Here is a 13,403-nt window from a genome sequence, read left to right on the forward strand (position 1 = left end):
TTTGTTCTAGGATACAATTTAGCTCTATTTTTTCTATTTTGATTTTCTGTCTGGATGACCTGGGTTCAAAAAGTTGAGAACCAGCCATTTGTCTGACTTTATTTTTTTGCTGTGAGGTTGGTAGTGACACTTTTTCCAGCTGTGTTCCAATCTGTTAGCTTTATTTTATAGTTTCTCTGCATTTTAGATGAATAGTAGAGTCTGTCCCCTGAGAGAAAGTTAATTACTTCTTGATATGATATTAGTACTTAGTCCTCATACAACTGTATCTGTCACAGTGTTTTGTAATTATTTGCCAATATATCTGTCTCAACTGTGAGTTATTATACTATTTGATGGAAGCAACATCTGTGACCTCTATATACTAAATGTTTCCTAATCAGTGGTAGGCACTTAGTATATGTTGAATAGAATTACAAGAAGATTTTAATTCATAGCACATTCCTGGTACTTTGTAAGATTCAGAGTATCTTATTTGAGTATCAAATATTTGATTTGTTGAATAATTCATGAATAAAATGGCTTATTTATATGGTATTTAGAAATTGAGTTAACTTTTGTTGGCTTAGATTTCCAGGTAATTTTTTAAAAATTGGGTCAGTTTAAAAGTTTGATTTATGGGGGGTGGGTAAGGAAGAATGAATGAACTTTGGATTGGGTAGAGGGGAGTGGGGGGAGGGGAAAGGATATCGGGGTGGGAAGGATGATGGAATGAGACAGACATTATTACCCTATATACATGTATGATTACACTACACTACCAGTGTGACGCTGCACCATGTACAGCCAGAGGAATGAGGAGTTGTGCTCTATTTGTTTATAATGTGTCAAAATGCATTCTACTGTCATGTATAACTAATAGAACAGATTTTTTAAAAGTTTGATTTAGGGGCTAGGGTTATGGCTCAGTGGTAGAGTGCTCACCTACCATGCATTAGGAACTGGGTTTGATCCTTAGCACCACATAAAAATAAAACAAAGATATAGTGTCCACCTAAAACTAAAATAATAAATATTTAAAAATAAATAAATAGAAGTTTGCTTTAATCATTTCTGTAATAAAAAATCTTGTTTGATACAGCTTCAGTTGCATGGTTTAATTATTACTTGCTCAAAAAAGATTCACAGGGTTGAATTATTTTGTTCTCCCAACTTTGGGGCCATATTTTTTGTTTGAGAACCTCAGAAAAGTAATAAATTATTATATTAAAAATTTTCTTTACATCAAACTGTTATTTGTAAAAGAGTAAAATTGTATTCTCCTTGTAATATTTATAAGTAGTTTAGATTAAGAGTGAATTTAGTATTATGCTTTTATTTTTATTGGACAAATAAAAAAGATTTTTTTTCAAACTAACTGCGTCTTTTCCAGATCAAATTTTCGCCGGTAGCTAAAAAGTTGTTTGTTGTAACTGCAGTGAGTGCTATATCTGTAGTTTTTCTGGCCCATCACTTTAAAAGAAAACGTGGAAAGAAGAAAGGAAAAATATTACCATGGGAACCAGAGCACCTCTTACTGGAGTACACTAAAAGAGCAGCATCAGACAAAGGTATGTGAAAATAGCTGAACCAAGTCCACAGAAGAAATTTCTTGTGTAAATCATGGATGAAATACAGGGATTTCAGCATTTCAGTCTTCAAAATTTTTTCCTTAATATTTAACTTATAAGTAATTAAACATTTTAGAAAGACTAGAAAATATAGAAAAGTAAACAGAAAAAATTAAAATCACTTGAAATTCTACTGCACAGAAATAGCTACTGATAGTGCTTTAGTGTGTCTTTCCATTTGTATTTGTACCTAATTATATTGAGGTATAAAATTTGCTGTTATCTATAAGTAAATTTGTATTAAGAATAGCTTTCCAGGTCTATAAAAATATATCTGTACTATCATTTTTATATATAATTTGGGTTAAATTTGTACAAATGTACCCTAATCTATTTAAGCATTTCCATTGTTGTTCATGGTGGTATGTTCATGGTTTTCTTATTTTGCACACATTTTTTTATTTCCTCAGAATCTTTAGTTGTAGAAGAATTGCTGAATTTTAAAGAATTTATAACTTTTGTTAGAGATATGGTACATATTGCTAAATTGTAGGAATAAAAATACTTTCTTGAACATGCTAGAATTTTCAGATTTTTATTTAGTGTATGATATGCTTTCATGATGCATTTGTCCAGCACATAAGGAGCAACAATTTGCACTAAGCACAGTGAACACTGCAGTAGTGATTGCTATCATTCATTGAAATTTTATTAGATTTTAGACAGATGCTGTATACTTGGTGCTTTATTTAACTTTATAGCAGTCCTGTGAATTAGGACTACAAAACTCTTTGTGATTGTTCGCTTTTATATATAAAGGAAAATTGAGATAAGTAAAAGTTAAGTGATTTACCCAAGGCTGTATAATTTTAAAGTACTGGGATTTGAATCTAGAAGTGTCTTACCTGGTCTGTTAAGAAAAACTTAGATATGCCATCTGCCCCAGAAAAATGGATAGATGGATGGAGGAGAGAGATGTATAAAAAACTGAATGTAATACAATGTGGGTAAGGTTTAGATATAATTCAGGAAAGGAATTGCTTTGTTATAATGTACAGTTTGAAGTTTAATAGTTGTTAGTGGTTTCATAGTGATTATAATAGACCATTCAAATTTTCTTGATTAATTAGGTGAACTGACTCTTAATTTCAGAAGCAAATTTTAGTAGCTTTAAAAACATTAGAGGGGCTGGGATTGTGGCTCAGCAGTAGAGCACTCGCCTAGCACGTGGGAGGCCCTGGGTTCGATCCTCAGCACCACATAAAAATAAGTAAATAAAATAAAGATATCGTTTCCAGTTACAAACAAAAAATAAATATTAAAAAAAAATTAGAGATGGTGGGCTGCGGTTGTAGCTCAGTGGTAGAGCACTTACCTTACACATGTAAGACACAGGTTTTGATCCTCAGCACCACACAAAAATAAAATAAAGATATTGTGTCCATCTACACCTAAAAATGTTTTAAAAATGATTAGAGATATAAATATTAATACTATTGTACATTTGATAATTTGTTCAGGTGAATGGAGTATGTTTTAAAAATTAGAAGCTTTCTGAATGAATATAATATAAATTTCAAATTTTACATGAAAATTATTATTAAAATTATTGATACTTTAAATATTTGTATGTTTGTTAATAGGTTCAAGTTGTTCCAGTAGTAGACAGAATTTGACATTATCTTTAAGTTCCACCAAAGACAAAGGATCTCAGTCTTGTAACTTTGCTAATGGAGGACTTTTCAGTAAATACTCAGGTTCTGCACAGAGTTTGGCTTCTGTAAGTAAAAACCCATATTTTTTATTATTATTATTATTATTATTATTATTATAACATTTGTTGTATGTCTCTTCTTACATATTAGTTTAAGTGTAACACACTTAACAGCTCTTTGTATAGAAAGAACCTTATCAAATCAGCTGGTTAATTTGTTTTCTTCAGGCAGGTAAAAGTATTTTTTGGCTAAATATTTCAGACAGTTTGGTTCCAGGTTTCTTTGAGTGAGTGTTATAGTTCATAGGATCCTATGAGAGTGGTTTTGATGTGAAAGCAATGCTTCAAAATTAGATGCTATACAAGAAGCTGATTGATGTAGCCAGACTTTGTGCTAAGTTACAAAAATCCCTTGATGAGCCTACTTAAGGAAAAGTATTTGGCAAGTGTGGGGTTCCTTACCTCCTCTTTTGCAGCGTTCATATTGTATTAACTAATAGGTGGAAGACTTCCTGAAATCCTTAATATAATATTTTTTAAAAATATTTTTTAGTTGTCCAATGGACCTTTATTTTCTTTATTTATATGTGGTGCTGAGAAGTGAACCCAGTGCCTCGCACATGCTAGGCAGGCACTCTACCACTGAGCCACCACCCCAGCCCCTAAATCCTTAATATAATATTGATTGACAAGTGAGGAATAAAGTTTATATATCTTTAAAATTTTTATTTATTTATTTTTTGTACTAGAGATTGAACCCAGGGGCTCGCTCTGAGATACACGCCCCCAGTCCTTTTTTTTTTTTCAAGATAGGGTCTCACTAATTTGCTTAGGGCCTTGCTAAGTTGCTGAGGCTGGCCTCAAACTTGTAATCCTCTTGCCTCAACCTCCTTAGTACCTGATACTACAGGCATGTACCACCATGCCCAGTAAAAATATAAATTTTTAAAGGCTTATGAGTAGGAACATCTAGATCAAAGACCTGTAGACTTTCTGTGCTATGAAATTGAACAGGATAATAAAGAGTATACCTATAGTTCAGTGTCAGAAATACCTATTTAGAAATTTTTCAATTGAAATTTGAAACTTTTATTTTTAACTAGAATTAGACATGGGGAATTTCATGATAGTAATATAACAAGTTTTCAGAATCGCTTTACTGTACTTCTTCAGCCAGCCTCATCATTTTCCTGCCAGGGGTATAAACCCAGATTTCTGCCTGGATTTTCTGCCCTGTAGTCAGTAGGTTATGAGTGCCTAAATTATGGTCATGTTAACAGAAGTAGAAAGGAGAAAAAAGGATCTAGAAATGCTTAGTCACTGGATATGAAAGACGTGGGAAGACCTGTTGGAGATGACTTCCTGTTTTTTTTTTTTTTTTGTTGTTGTTGTTGTTGTTTGTTTGATAAATTATGGGAATTGGAAATATTAGTGAACTTGGGAGGAGGAGGAATTTTTGTTGTGGGAAGATGCTGAACTTCTTTTTATGATGTAGTCAATTTGAGATGCCAGCAGAAAACCAGGTGGAATCAACTAGTAGGCAGAAGAAAATATAGATCTGGATTACTCAAAAGAAAACATAATTGGAATTAGGGATTTGTAATTCATTTGCATAGAGGTGATTCAAATATGATGTAGTGGACCTTGCTAAGGTTGAAGAGTATGTACAATAATGATACACACTTTTAATTCTCATTTGGCAAAGAGTCAGCATTGTCAAACATTCTAAAAGGGAAATAAGCTAGATAACATTATAAAAATAACTGCCTCATGCTTATGGAAATAACTGATTTATATTCAAAATATTGTTCTACTTATGTATTTTTGAGCAAACAGAGACTCAGAATATTTAGGGTCATATGAATCCTAATTTTGGTTGAATATAATCAGAATTATTTCTTCAGGTGAAAATTGCATTGATTGTTTCCCCTGCTATAGGATTTATGTAAATAATTAATAAATATAAATAAATATAGTATTCTAGAGAGATTTTAAAGGAACTTTTATTAATCTTACTTTTAGGTCCAGAGTGTCAATTCCTGCCATAGCTGTGCTTGTGGCAATTCTAATTCCTGGGACAAAGCGGATGAAGATGATGTTAAACTTGTAAATATTCCTGTGACCACTCCTGAGAACTTATACTTAATGGGTAAGAATAACATGATAAAGTTTTAAGATATTGAGTTTTGAAACTAAAACAACTGAATTGTTTTAAGAAGAGCAACTATAATTTTAAAATGTTGTATCTGTTGAATCTAGTCTATATAGCATCACCAGTTTATTAATTTCCTGATGGTGCTGTAACAAAATACTAAAAATGTGGTGCCTTAAATAGTTGCAATTTATTCACACAGAGTTCTGGAGGCCAGAAGTCTGAAGTCTTTATCACTGAGATGAAATCAAGGTGGAGGCCTATGGGAGAGTTCATTCCTTGTCTCTTTCAGTTTCTAGTGACTGCTAGCCTTCCTTGGCTTGTGGCCACATTACTCCACCTCTGCCTCGGGTCTTTCTGTTGCATTCTCTGTGGACATTAAATCTCCCTTCACGTCTCTTAAAAGGACACTTGTGCCAAGTATGGTAGAGCATACCTGTAATTTCAGCAGCTTGAGAGGCTGAGGCAGGAGGACTGCAAGTTCAAGGCCAGCCTCAGCAATTTAGCAAGGCCCTAAGCAACTCAATGAGACCCTGTCTCTAAATAAGATATAATAAAAGCCTGGGATGTAGGGATGTAGCTTAGTGGTTAAACACCCCTGGGATCAATCCCCAATACCAAAAAAAAAAAAAGGACACTTGTAATTGAATTTAGGGTCCACCAGATAATCTAAGACAATCTCATTAGGATCCTTACCTTAATTACATCTGCAAAGATACTTTTTTTCACATAAGGTAGAACAGATTCTGGTTAGAACTTGCTGTTTTTGTGTAGCGATCATTAAGCCTACTACATTAAGCTAACCTAATGACTCTTCTCTAATAATCTATCCAAATACACTTTACTTCATCTGCTGTCATTTGTATTCTTCCTATATCCAGAGAAATTAAGCAGAAAGAAAATCTTCTGTGTATCCCATCTCAGTGTTACTCTTGACTTGACCACAAGTATGTCTAGGGAGCCTCACTGGAGCCTTGTGTAGGGAGGGAACAACAACAAAAAACCCTGAACAACAAAAAACCCTGAACCTGCTATTGAATCAGAACATTCAAGTGCTTTTCCTTCCCTAATATTTTGCACTGTATTTTAGGCCACATTCCTTTTAAATAAAAAATAACCCCTAAAATCTTTGATGTGGCCCTGGAGAGCAGTACAAGGGTTGTCTTAGTAAAAGGCTGTGTGCTTTTAGGGTATTCCCATGGTCTGGAATAGTTAGGCTATATCACCTCCAGTGGTATTACAGTGGGGGTTTCTGCAAAGGGTAAGGAAGAATACTTCTTTTACCATTTTCTCCAAAGGTCACCAAAGAATTAAGCTCACTCTGTTTCTAGATAACTCTGTCTAGTAAATCTTCAGTCACAGATTCTGTTAGAATACTCAGCACTTAAATTGAAGAAAAGTAGAGCAATACCAGATAAGCTGCAATGAGGTTTGCTGTATTATAAAATTTGAATTGGTAGGAGCCCTGTGGGTCACCTAATCTAATCACTTCTATATTTTTGCTTAAATTCCCTTTCCAAAACTGACATTCTAAAAAGATCTGTGACTTGTCTAGTAGCATATCCTGTAATCCCAGCATCTTGGCAGCCTGTGGCAGGAGAACCATGAGTTGAAAAGCAGCCTCAGCAACTTAGCGAGACCCTGTCTCAAAATAAAAAAATGTAAAAAAGGACTGGGGATGTGGCTCAATGGTTGATCCCCCGCTGGGTTCAATCCCCAAAACCAAAAAAAAAAAAAAAAGAAAAAGTCTGGTGACTTATATTTGACGTCCTGTTATAAAACTGATGAGATATGGTGGTCTGGGTCATGTTCCACAATGAAGTGGAACCACAGTACTTCCCAAGGAGTCATCTTTTATCTTTGGACAACTCTGATCTTAGGTAATTTTCCTGTGTTCAGCCAAAATAATTGGACAGATAGATAGGGGATAGTGTAAGGAAAGGAAAAATAGTGTAGAGTTAGATAGCTTACAGAAAAGAGGATAGATATAATGGTCATTGCCTACCCCAAATGAGTACTAGAGATTGAAGAGTGTGGTGGTGGTGGGGTACCACTGAGGGTACACCCTCAGACCTTTTTATATAATTTATTTTGAGACAGAACCTCACTAAGTTTCATAGGTTGGCCTTGAAATTGGGATCCTCCTGCCTCAGCCTCCAAAGTAGTTAGGATCACAGGTGTACTCTACTGTGCCTGGCTACAATTATCTTTTTATATATATTAGTTATAGATGTACACAATATCTTTATTTTATTCACTTGCTTTTTTTTTATGTGGTACTGAGGATTGAATCCAGGACCTCACATGTGTGAGGCAAGTGCTCTACCCCTAAGCTACAACTCAATCCACCTACAATTATCTTTTAAGTGCATAAGATTTTTAGAATGAAAAAATCAAAAGCATGATATTTGCTACAGAAAAATCAAACAAGGATAAGTTCTACATTGCATGTGAAGATGATTTTGTTTCATGTTCTGCATTCTACAGATGATTAAAGAAATGCCTTTAGAGGAGAGGTAGTCTTTATCTAAATATTCTAAAAAAATCTTGAGTATGACTTGTCCAGATTCTTAAGGAACTTTTAAATATTTTTTCTTAATGCAGAAAAGTTGAAGTTTTAATATATTTTAGTTTTGGTTGAAGTGCATAATAACTTTGGCCAGCATGTTTTTTTTTTTTTTTAACTTGGAGAAAAAGAGGTGTACATTCACCCCCCCACCCCTCTCCCACCCCCCCAGTGGCTCAGTGGTAGAGCGCTCGCCTGACATGTGCAAAGCCCTGGGTTCAAACCTCAGCACCACATAAAAATAAATAAAATAAAGATATTGTGTCCAACTACAAGTAAAAAATAAATATTAAAAAAATTCTCAGTTGGCCATTTTCTTTTCTGATTTTTGGTTGACTAGAACTGAACTGCAAACTCAGAGTATATTGGGGAATTTAAATCCTACTCTGAAATAATAGGAGTATAAAATTATTCTTTAATGCCAAATTTGCATTAGACTGTGCTATTGAAGATAACTCTATGAAAACATTTCAGACCCCAAATAATTTTATTTTGACATTGGTCTTACTCACTTACCATTATTGTGTTCCTACTTTTAGGTATGGAATTGTTTGAAGAGGCATTGCGTCGATGGGAACAAGCTCTAACCTTTCGCAATAGACAGGCTGAAGATGAAGCCTGCGGTTCCATTAAACTGGGTGCTGGGGATGCCATTGCTGAAGAAAGTGTAGATGTAAGGGTGATTTATTGATGAGGAAGAATCAAACTGTTTTTTTTTGTTGTTGTTGTTGTTGTTTTTTGTAGCTGTAGATGGACAAAATGCCTTTATTTTATTTATTTTTATGTGGTGCTAAGGATCAAATCCAGTGCCTCACATATGCTAGGCGAGTGCTTTGCCACTGAACTACAGCTCCAGTCCTCAAACTGTTTTTTTTTAATGTGGTTGGACACAGTACCTTTATTTTATTTATTTGTTTTTATGTGTTGCTGAGGATTGAACCCAGTGCCTCATGCGTGCTAGACAAGCACTCTACCACTGAGCTACACCCCCAGCCCCTCAAACGTTTTTTTAATGTTGATTCAGTGTATCTGCTTTCAGTGGCATCGACTGGACCTTTTTATCATTCTCTTGGGATTATGTGGGATATTTCTTGTTGGGTGTTTTCTGTTCAGTTAGTTGCCATTCATCAAGTTTCTTACTTTCCTAGGATAGTTAAGTAGACAGAAATGTTCTTTTTTTTTTTTCTTTTTTGCAGTTCTGGGGATTGAACCCAGGACCTCAGGCATGCTAGGCAAGTGCTCTATCACTGGGCTCTATTGCCAGCTCAGCAAATAAGATTTCTTTTTTTTTAATATTTATTTTTTTAGTTGTAGTTGGATACAATATCTTTAATTAATTTATTTATTTTTACGTGGTGCTGAGGATCGAATCCAGGGCCTCGCCTGTGCTAGGCTAGTGCTCTACCGCTGAGCCACACCCCCAGCCCTAGCAAATAAGATTTCTAAAGGAACTTTTTAAAATCTGTCTTGTGCATTGGGTTTAATTATATGCTATTATAATTCATAAAAGTAAATAATACATAGAAGTAAAACTAGATTGGTCCTTAATGATCATTTAGGTAGATTAGTAGTTCTCAAACTTGAGCATACATCAGAATCACCTGGAGAAGTTGTTAAAACACAGATTTATGGCCAGTGTTTATAATACTGTAGAATTGAGGTGGATCATGGGATTTGCATTTTTAATAATTATGCTGCTGGTTCAGGGACCTTATTCAAGAACCCCTGATCTAGTCGAACTCCTCAATTTTACAGATAATGAAACTCAATCCCTGATAACTGAGATAATTTTGCCAAATTAATTAGAATCCAGGCCTCATGATTTCTATAGCGCCCTTTTTACTGCCTAACAGTAGTCTGGTGTTTGTTTTCATTTTGGTTTTTGGCGGTACTGGGGATTGAACTCTACCACTAAGCCACATCCCTAGCCCTTTTATTTTTTGAGACAGGGTTTCACGAAGTTGCTGACATGGGCCTCAACTTGTTTCTGCCTCAGACTTTCGAGTAACTAGAATTATAGGCATTACAGGCATGTGTCACCATGCTTAACTAACAGTTTTATGTATCCTGCTTTTTGCCTGCATTAAGTAAACATCTTCTATGTTTAGAATTTTAACATGAGAATCTAATTTGTTCTATTCTCTCTTTGTAGGATATTATTAGTACTGAATTCATCCATAAACTTGAAGCTCTGCTACAAAGAGCATATCGTCTCCAAGAGGAGTTTGAAGCTACCCTTGGGGGGTCTGATCCTAATTCCCTTGCTAATGATACTGGTAAGATGGATCTTTTGTTTGGTTTTTATGAAGTATATGATTTTCTTCTTTTATATTCTTGAAATCACTTGGTTATTAATACATTTGTCTTTTGTACCAATAAGTTAGATATTTAGTTTAAAATAGCCACGAGGGGCTGGGGCAGGAGCTCAGCGGTATCACACTGCCTGGCATATGTGAGGCATTGGGTTTGATTCTCAGCACTGCATACAAGTAAATAAAGGTCTATCAACAACTAAAAATAGGAAGGAAGGAGGGAGGGAGGGAGGGAGGGAAGGAAGGAAGGAAGGAAGGAAGGAAGGAAGGAAGGAAGGAAGGAAGGAGCCAAGAGAAAAAAGTTCTAATCTGTGTGTGTACACTAAGGATTGAACCCAGGGTCATTCAACCACTGAGTTACATCTGGCCCTTTTTTTTTGGTGGGGAGGTACCAGCGATTGAACTCAGGGGCACTCGGCCACTGAGCCACATTCCCAGCCCTATTTTATATTTTATTTAAAGACAGAATCTCACTGAGTTGCTTAGCACCTCGCTGTTGCTGAGGCTGGCTTTGAACTCGTGATCCTCCTATCTCAGCATTCCAAGCTGCTGAGATTACAGGCATGCGCTACTGTGCCAGGGCCCTTTTTATTTGGAAAGGGTTTTCTAAGTTGCTGAGTCTGGCCTTGAACTTGTGATCTTTCTGCCCCAGCATCCTCAGTTGCTGGGATTACAGGTGTGTGTCACCAAGCCCAACTCTAAGAAAAGGATTCTTGGTTTTTTTTGGTGGTCCCAGGGATCAAACCCAGGGCTTCATGCATACTAGGCAGTCCTGAGAGAAGGAATTTTAAAATAATTCAAATGTAAAATGAAAATAGAACAACTGGAAACTCTAGGAAAGTGGTAAGAATCAACAGAAAGAAGTAGGAAAAAATTATAAATATAAGGAGGGAAAAAGAACCCTAATCCTATCCCTAAGCCTAACTCTGAGACTTTTAAGGTCTTACACTAGGAATGTTTTGTCTACTGTTCTACCTGCAGTTCTTCCAGCCTCATGATAAGGATTATGTAGGTGTGTAGTTGGTCTTGGATGTGCATCTCAGATTTGATGCTATTTGGAATGCCCCAAATGTTTTTATCTATAGCTTCTTTAGAGGTTGATAGGGTCTAACTCAGTTTCTTCAGATTATAAAGATTTCTTGGGTACTTCCCCATAACATCTACTTTAGGTCCATATTGCCTCTAGACAGAAAGACCCCTGGACCAGTTGCTTAATTTGGGGAGTCTTCAAGTTGTTTCTGAGGAAATTATTATTAGTTTGAAATACTAAAAAGATAGGATGTTTAGAACAGGACCCATAGTCAATCCAGACATTCAGTTAACTTAGGTTTGGAATAAGTTCCTCAGCCCACTCACGTCTTAACCCAGCTGTCATTGGCTATTAGACTAGCTTGCTTCTTGCAGCATTGAAGGGCCTTTGCCTGCTTTTGTCTTGGAGAGTACATAGATAAATAATAATTACAAAGCTATTACATTTTATTCCTTCTTAAGACTTGTTTGGATATTGCAGGTTTCCATTTTCGAACTTTTGGATTGAAAGAACTGACTACTATGGCTAAGTAAGGAGTAGCTTTATTATATCTCTTATTTGATATTAATCAAAATTATTTAGAAGTCATTTAACTTTCCTCATTCTCCAAGTCCAAATTCATTTTATACATTTAATTTGTATTATTGGCAGGCAAGTTATATTAGTAGTCATACATAAAGAGAGCCTCACAAATGCCTTCAGAGGCTCAGGGGTGAGTCTAAACCAAGTATTATTCTGACTTTAGTGAATACTTCATTGTTTTGGAATCTGCTTTGTCTTACTTAATGAAATTAATTTATTTTCTCTTAATAACTTTTTTTTTGAGACAAAGTTTCCCTAAGTTGCCCATACTAGCCTTTAACTTTCAATTCTTGTTTGTCAACCTCTGGAGTGGCTGGAATTACAGAAGTGTGCCACAGTGCCTGGCTCTCTTAAGAATTTGGTAGGGGGCTGGGGATGTGGCTCAAGCGGTAGCGCGTTCGCCTGGCATGCGTGCGGCCCGGGTTTGATCCTCAGCACCACATACAAAGATGTGTCCGCCGAAAGCTAAAAAAAATAAATATTAAAATTCTCTCTCTCTCTCTTTAAAAAAAAAAAAAAAAGAATTTGGTAAGCTTTCAAGGTTGGAATATTTGTTAGCCACCATTTTGTGTGTGTGTGTGTGTGTGTTTTACTGGAAATTAAATTCAGGGTGCTCTCTAAGCAACATCCCAAGTTCTTTTTATATTTTATTGTGAGACAAGGTCTTGCTAAGTTGACTAGGCTGTTCTTAACCTTGTGATCCTACGCCTCAGTCTCTCTGGTCTCTGGGATTAGAGGCATGCGCCACCACACCTAGCCTATTACGTTATTTATAAGCTCTTAAGCACCCCAAATTCTGGCCTAAACAATAATTGTTCTATTCCTCTTATTATAGAAGTCAGACAATTTCTGGCAAATGAAATGAAGATTTGACTCAGTTCTCTAATAATGAAAGTATTTACTGACTTGTGAGGGTTAGTATTAGGTATGATGTGTTGAAATCACTAGGGGGCAGCACATTTATCTACATTTTGGATGCCTATGACTCATAAATGCCATTCAGTAGCTTGTAGCACTGGGAGTTAAATTTAGGTCATCACTTGTTCTGGCAACGTTTTGTGTACACCTGCTACTGTAACTCAGTGATAGAAAGCATGAAAATTATGCACGGAAGATTTAAATAGATTTAAATCATTAGCATGAATTTAAATCCATTAAGATTTCATTCATTTAAGATTTAAATTCATTAGAATGAATCTCCATTACTGTTAAGTTCTTTTAGTTAATAGCTAAATACTAAGTGGATTTGTAGTTTCTGTTTTTCAGAAGCTTATATTTTGTTACAATTTTTGGAGATTCTACCAAGAACCTTCAATATGATTTCAGTGATAGATTAGGAACATGGACTTTTTTGTTGTTGTTCTAATTACTTATATATGACAGTAGAATGCATATTGACACATCATCCATAAATGGAGTATAACTTCTCATTTTTCTGGTTGTATATGATGTAGAATTACCCTGGTCATGTAGTCATATATTCACATAGGGTCATAA

The 13,403-nt window shown here is 35.4% G+C and overlaps 1 protein-coding gene across 5 annotated transcripts in view; it reads left to right on the top strand.

Moving 5' to 3' along the window:
- Miga1 (mitoguardin 1) overlaps nt 1-13,403 on the top strand; it is a 73,058-nt gene that overhangs the window by 12,889 nt on the left and 46,766 nt on the right. For all 5 annotated transcript variants that reach the window (XM_046443177.2, XM_058578943.1, XM_058578944.1 and 2 more), the window contains 5 exons: nt 1,373-1,550; nt 3,194-3,330; nt 5,287-5,413; nt 8,522-8,655; nt 10,135-10,258. In XM_046443177.2, the coding sequence (XP_046299133.1) occupies nt 1,373-1,550; nt 3,194-3,330; nt 5,287-5,413; nt 8,522-8,655; nt 10,135-10,258 (700 nt within the window). The remainder of the gene's footprint in view (nt 1-1,372; nt 1,551-3,193; nt 3,331-5,286; nt 5,414-8,521; nt 8,656-10,134; nt 10,259-13,403) is intronic.

This window comes from Marmota monax, unplaced genomic scaffold, assembly GCF_021218885.2.
Source record: "Marmota monax isolate L192 unplaced genomic scaffold, Marmota_monax_Labrador192_F-V1.1 WCK01_AAM20220418_F8-fsc00046, whole genome shotgun sequence".
NCBI classification, from domain to species: domain Eukaryota; kingdom Metazoa; phylum Chordata; class Mammalia; order Rodentia; family Sciuridae; genus Marmota; species Marmota monax.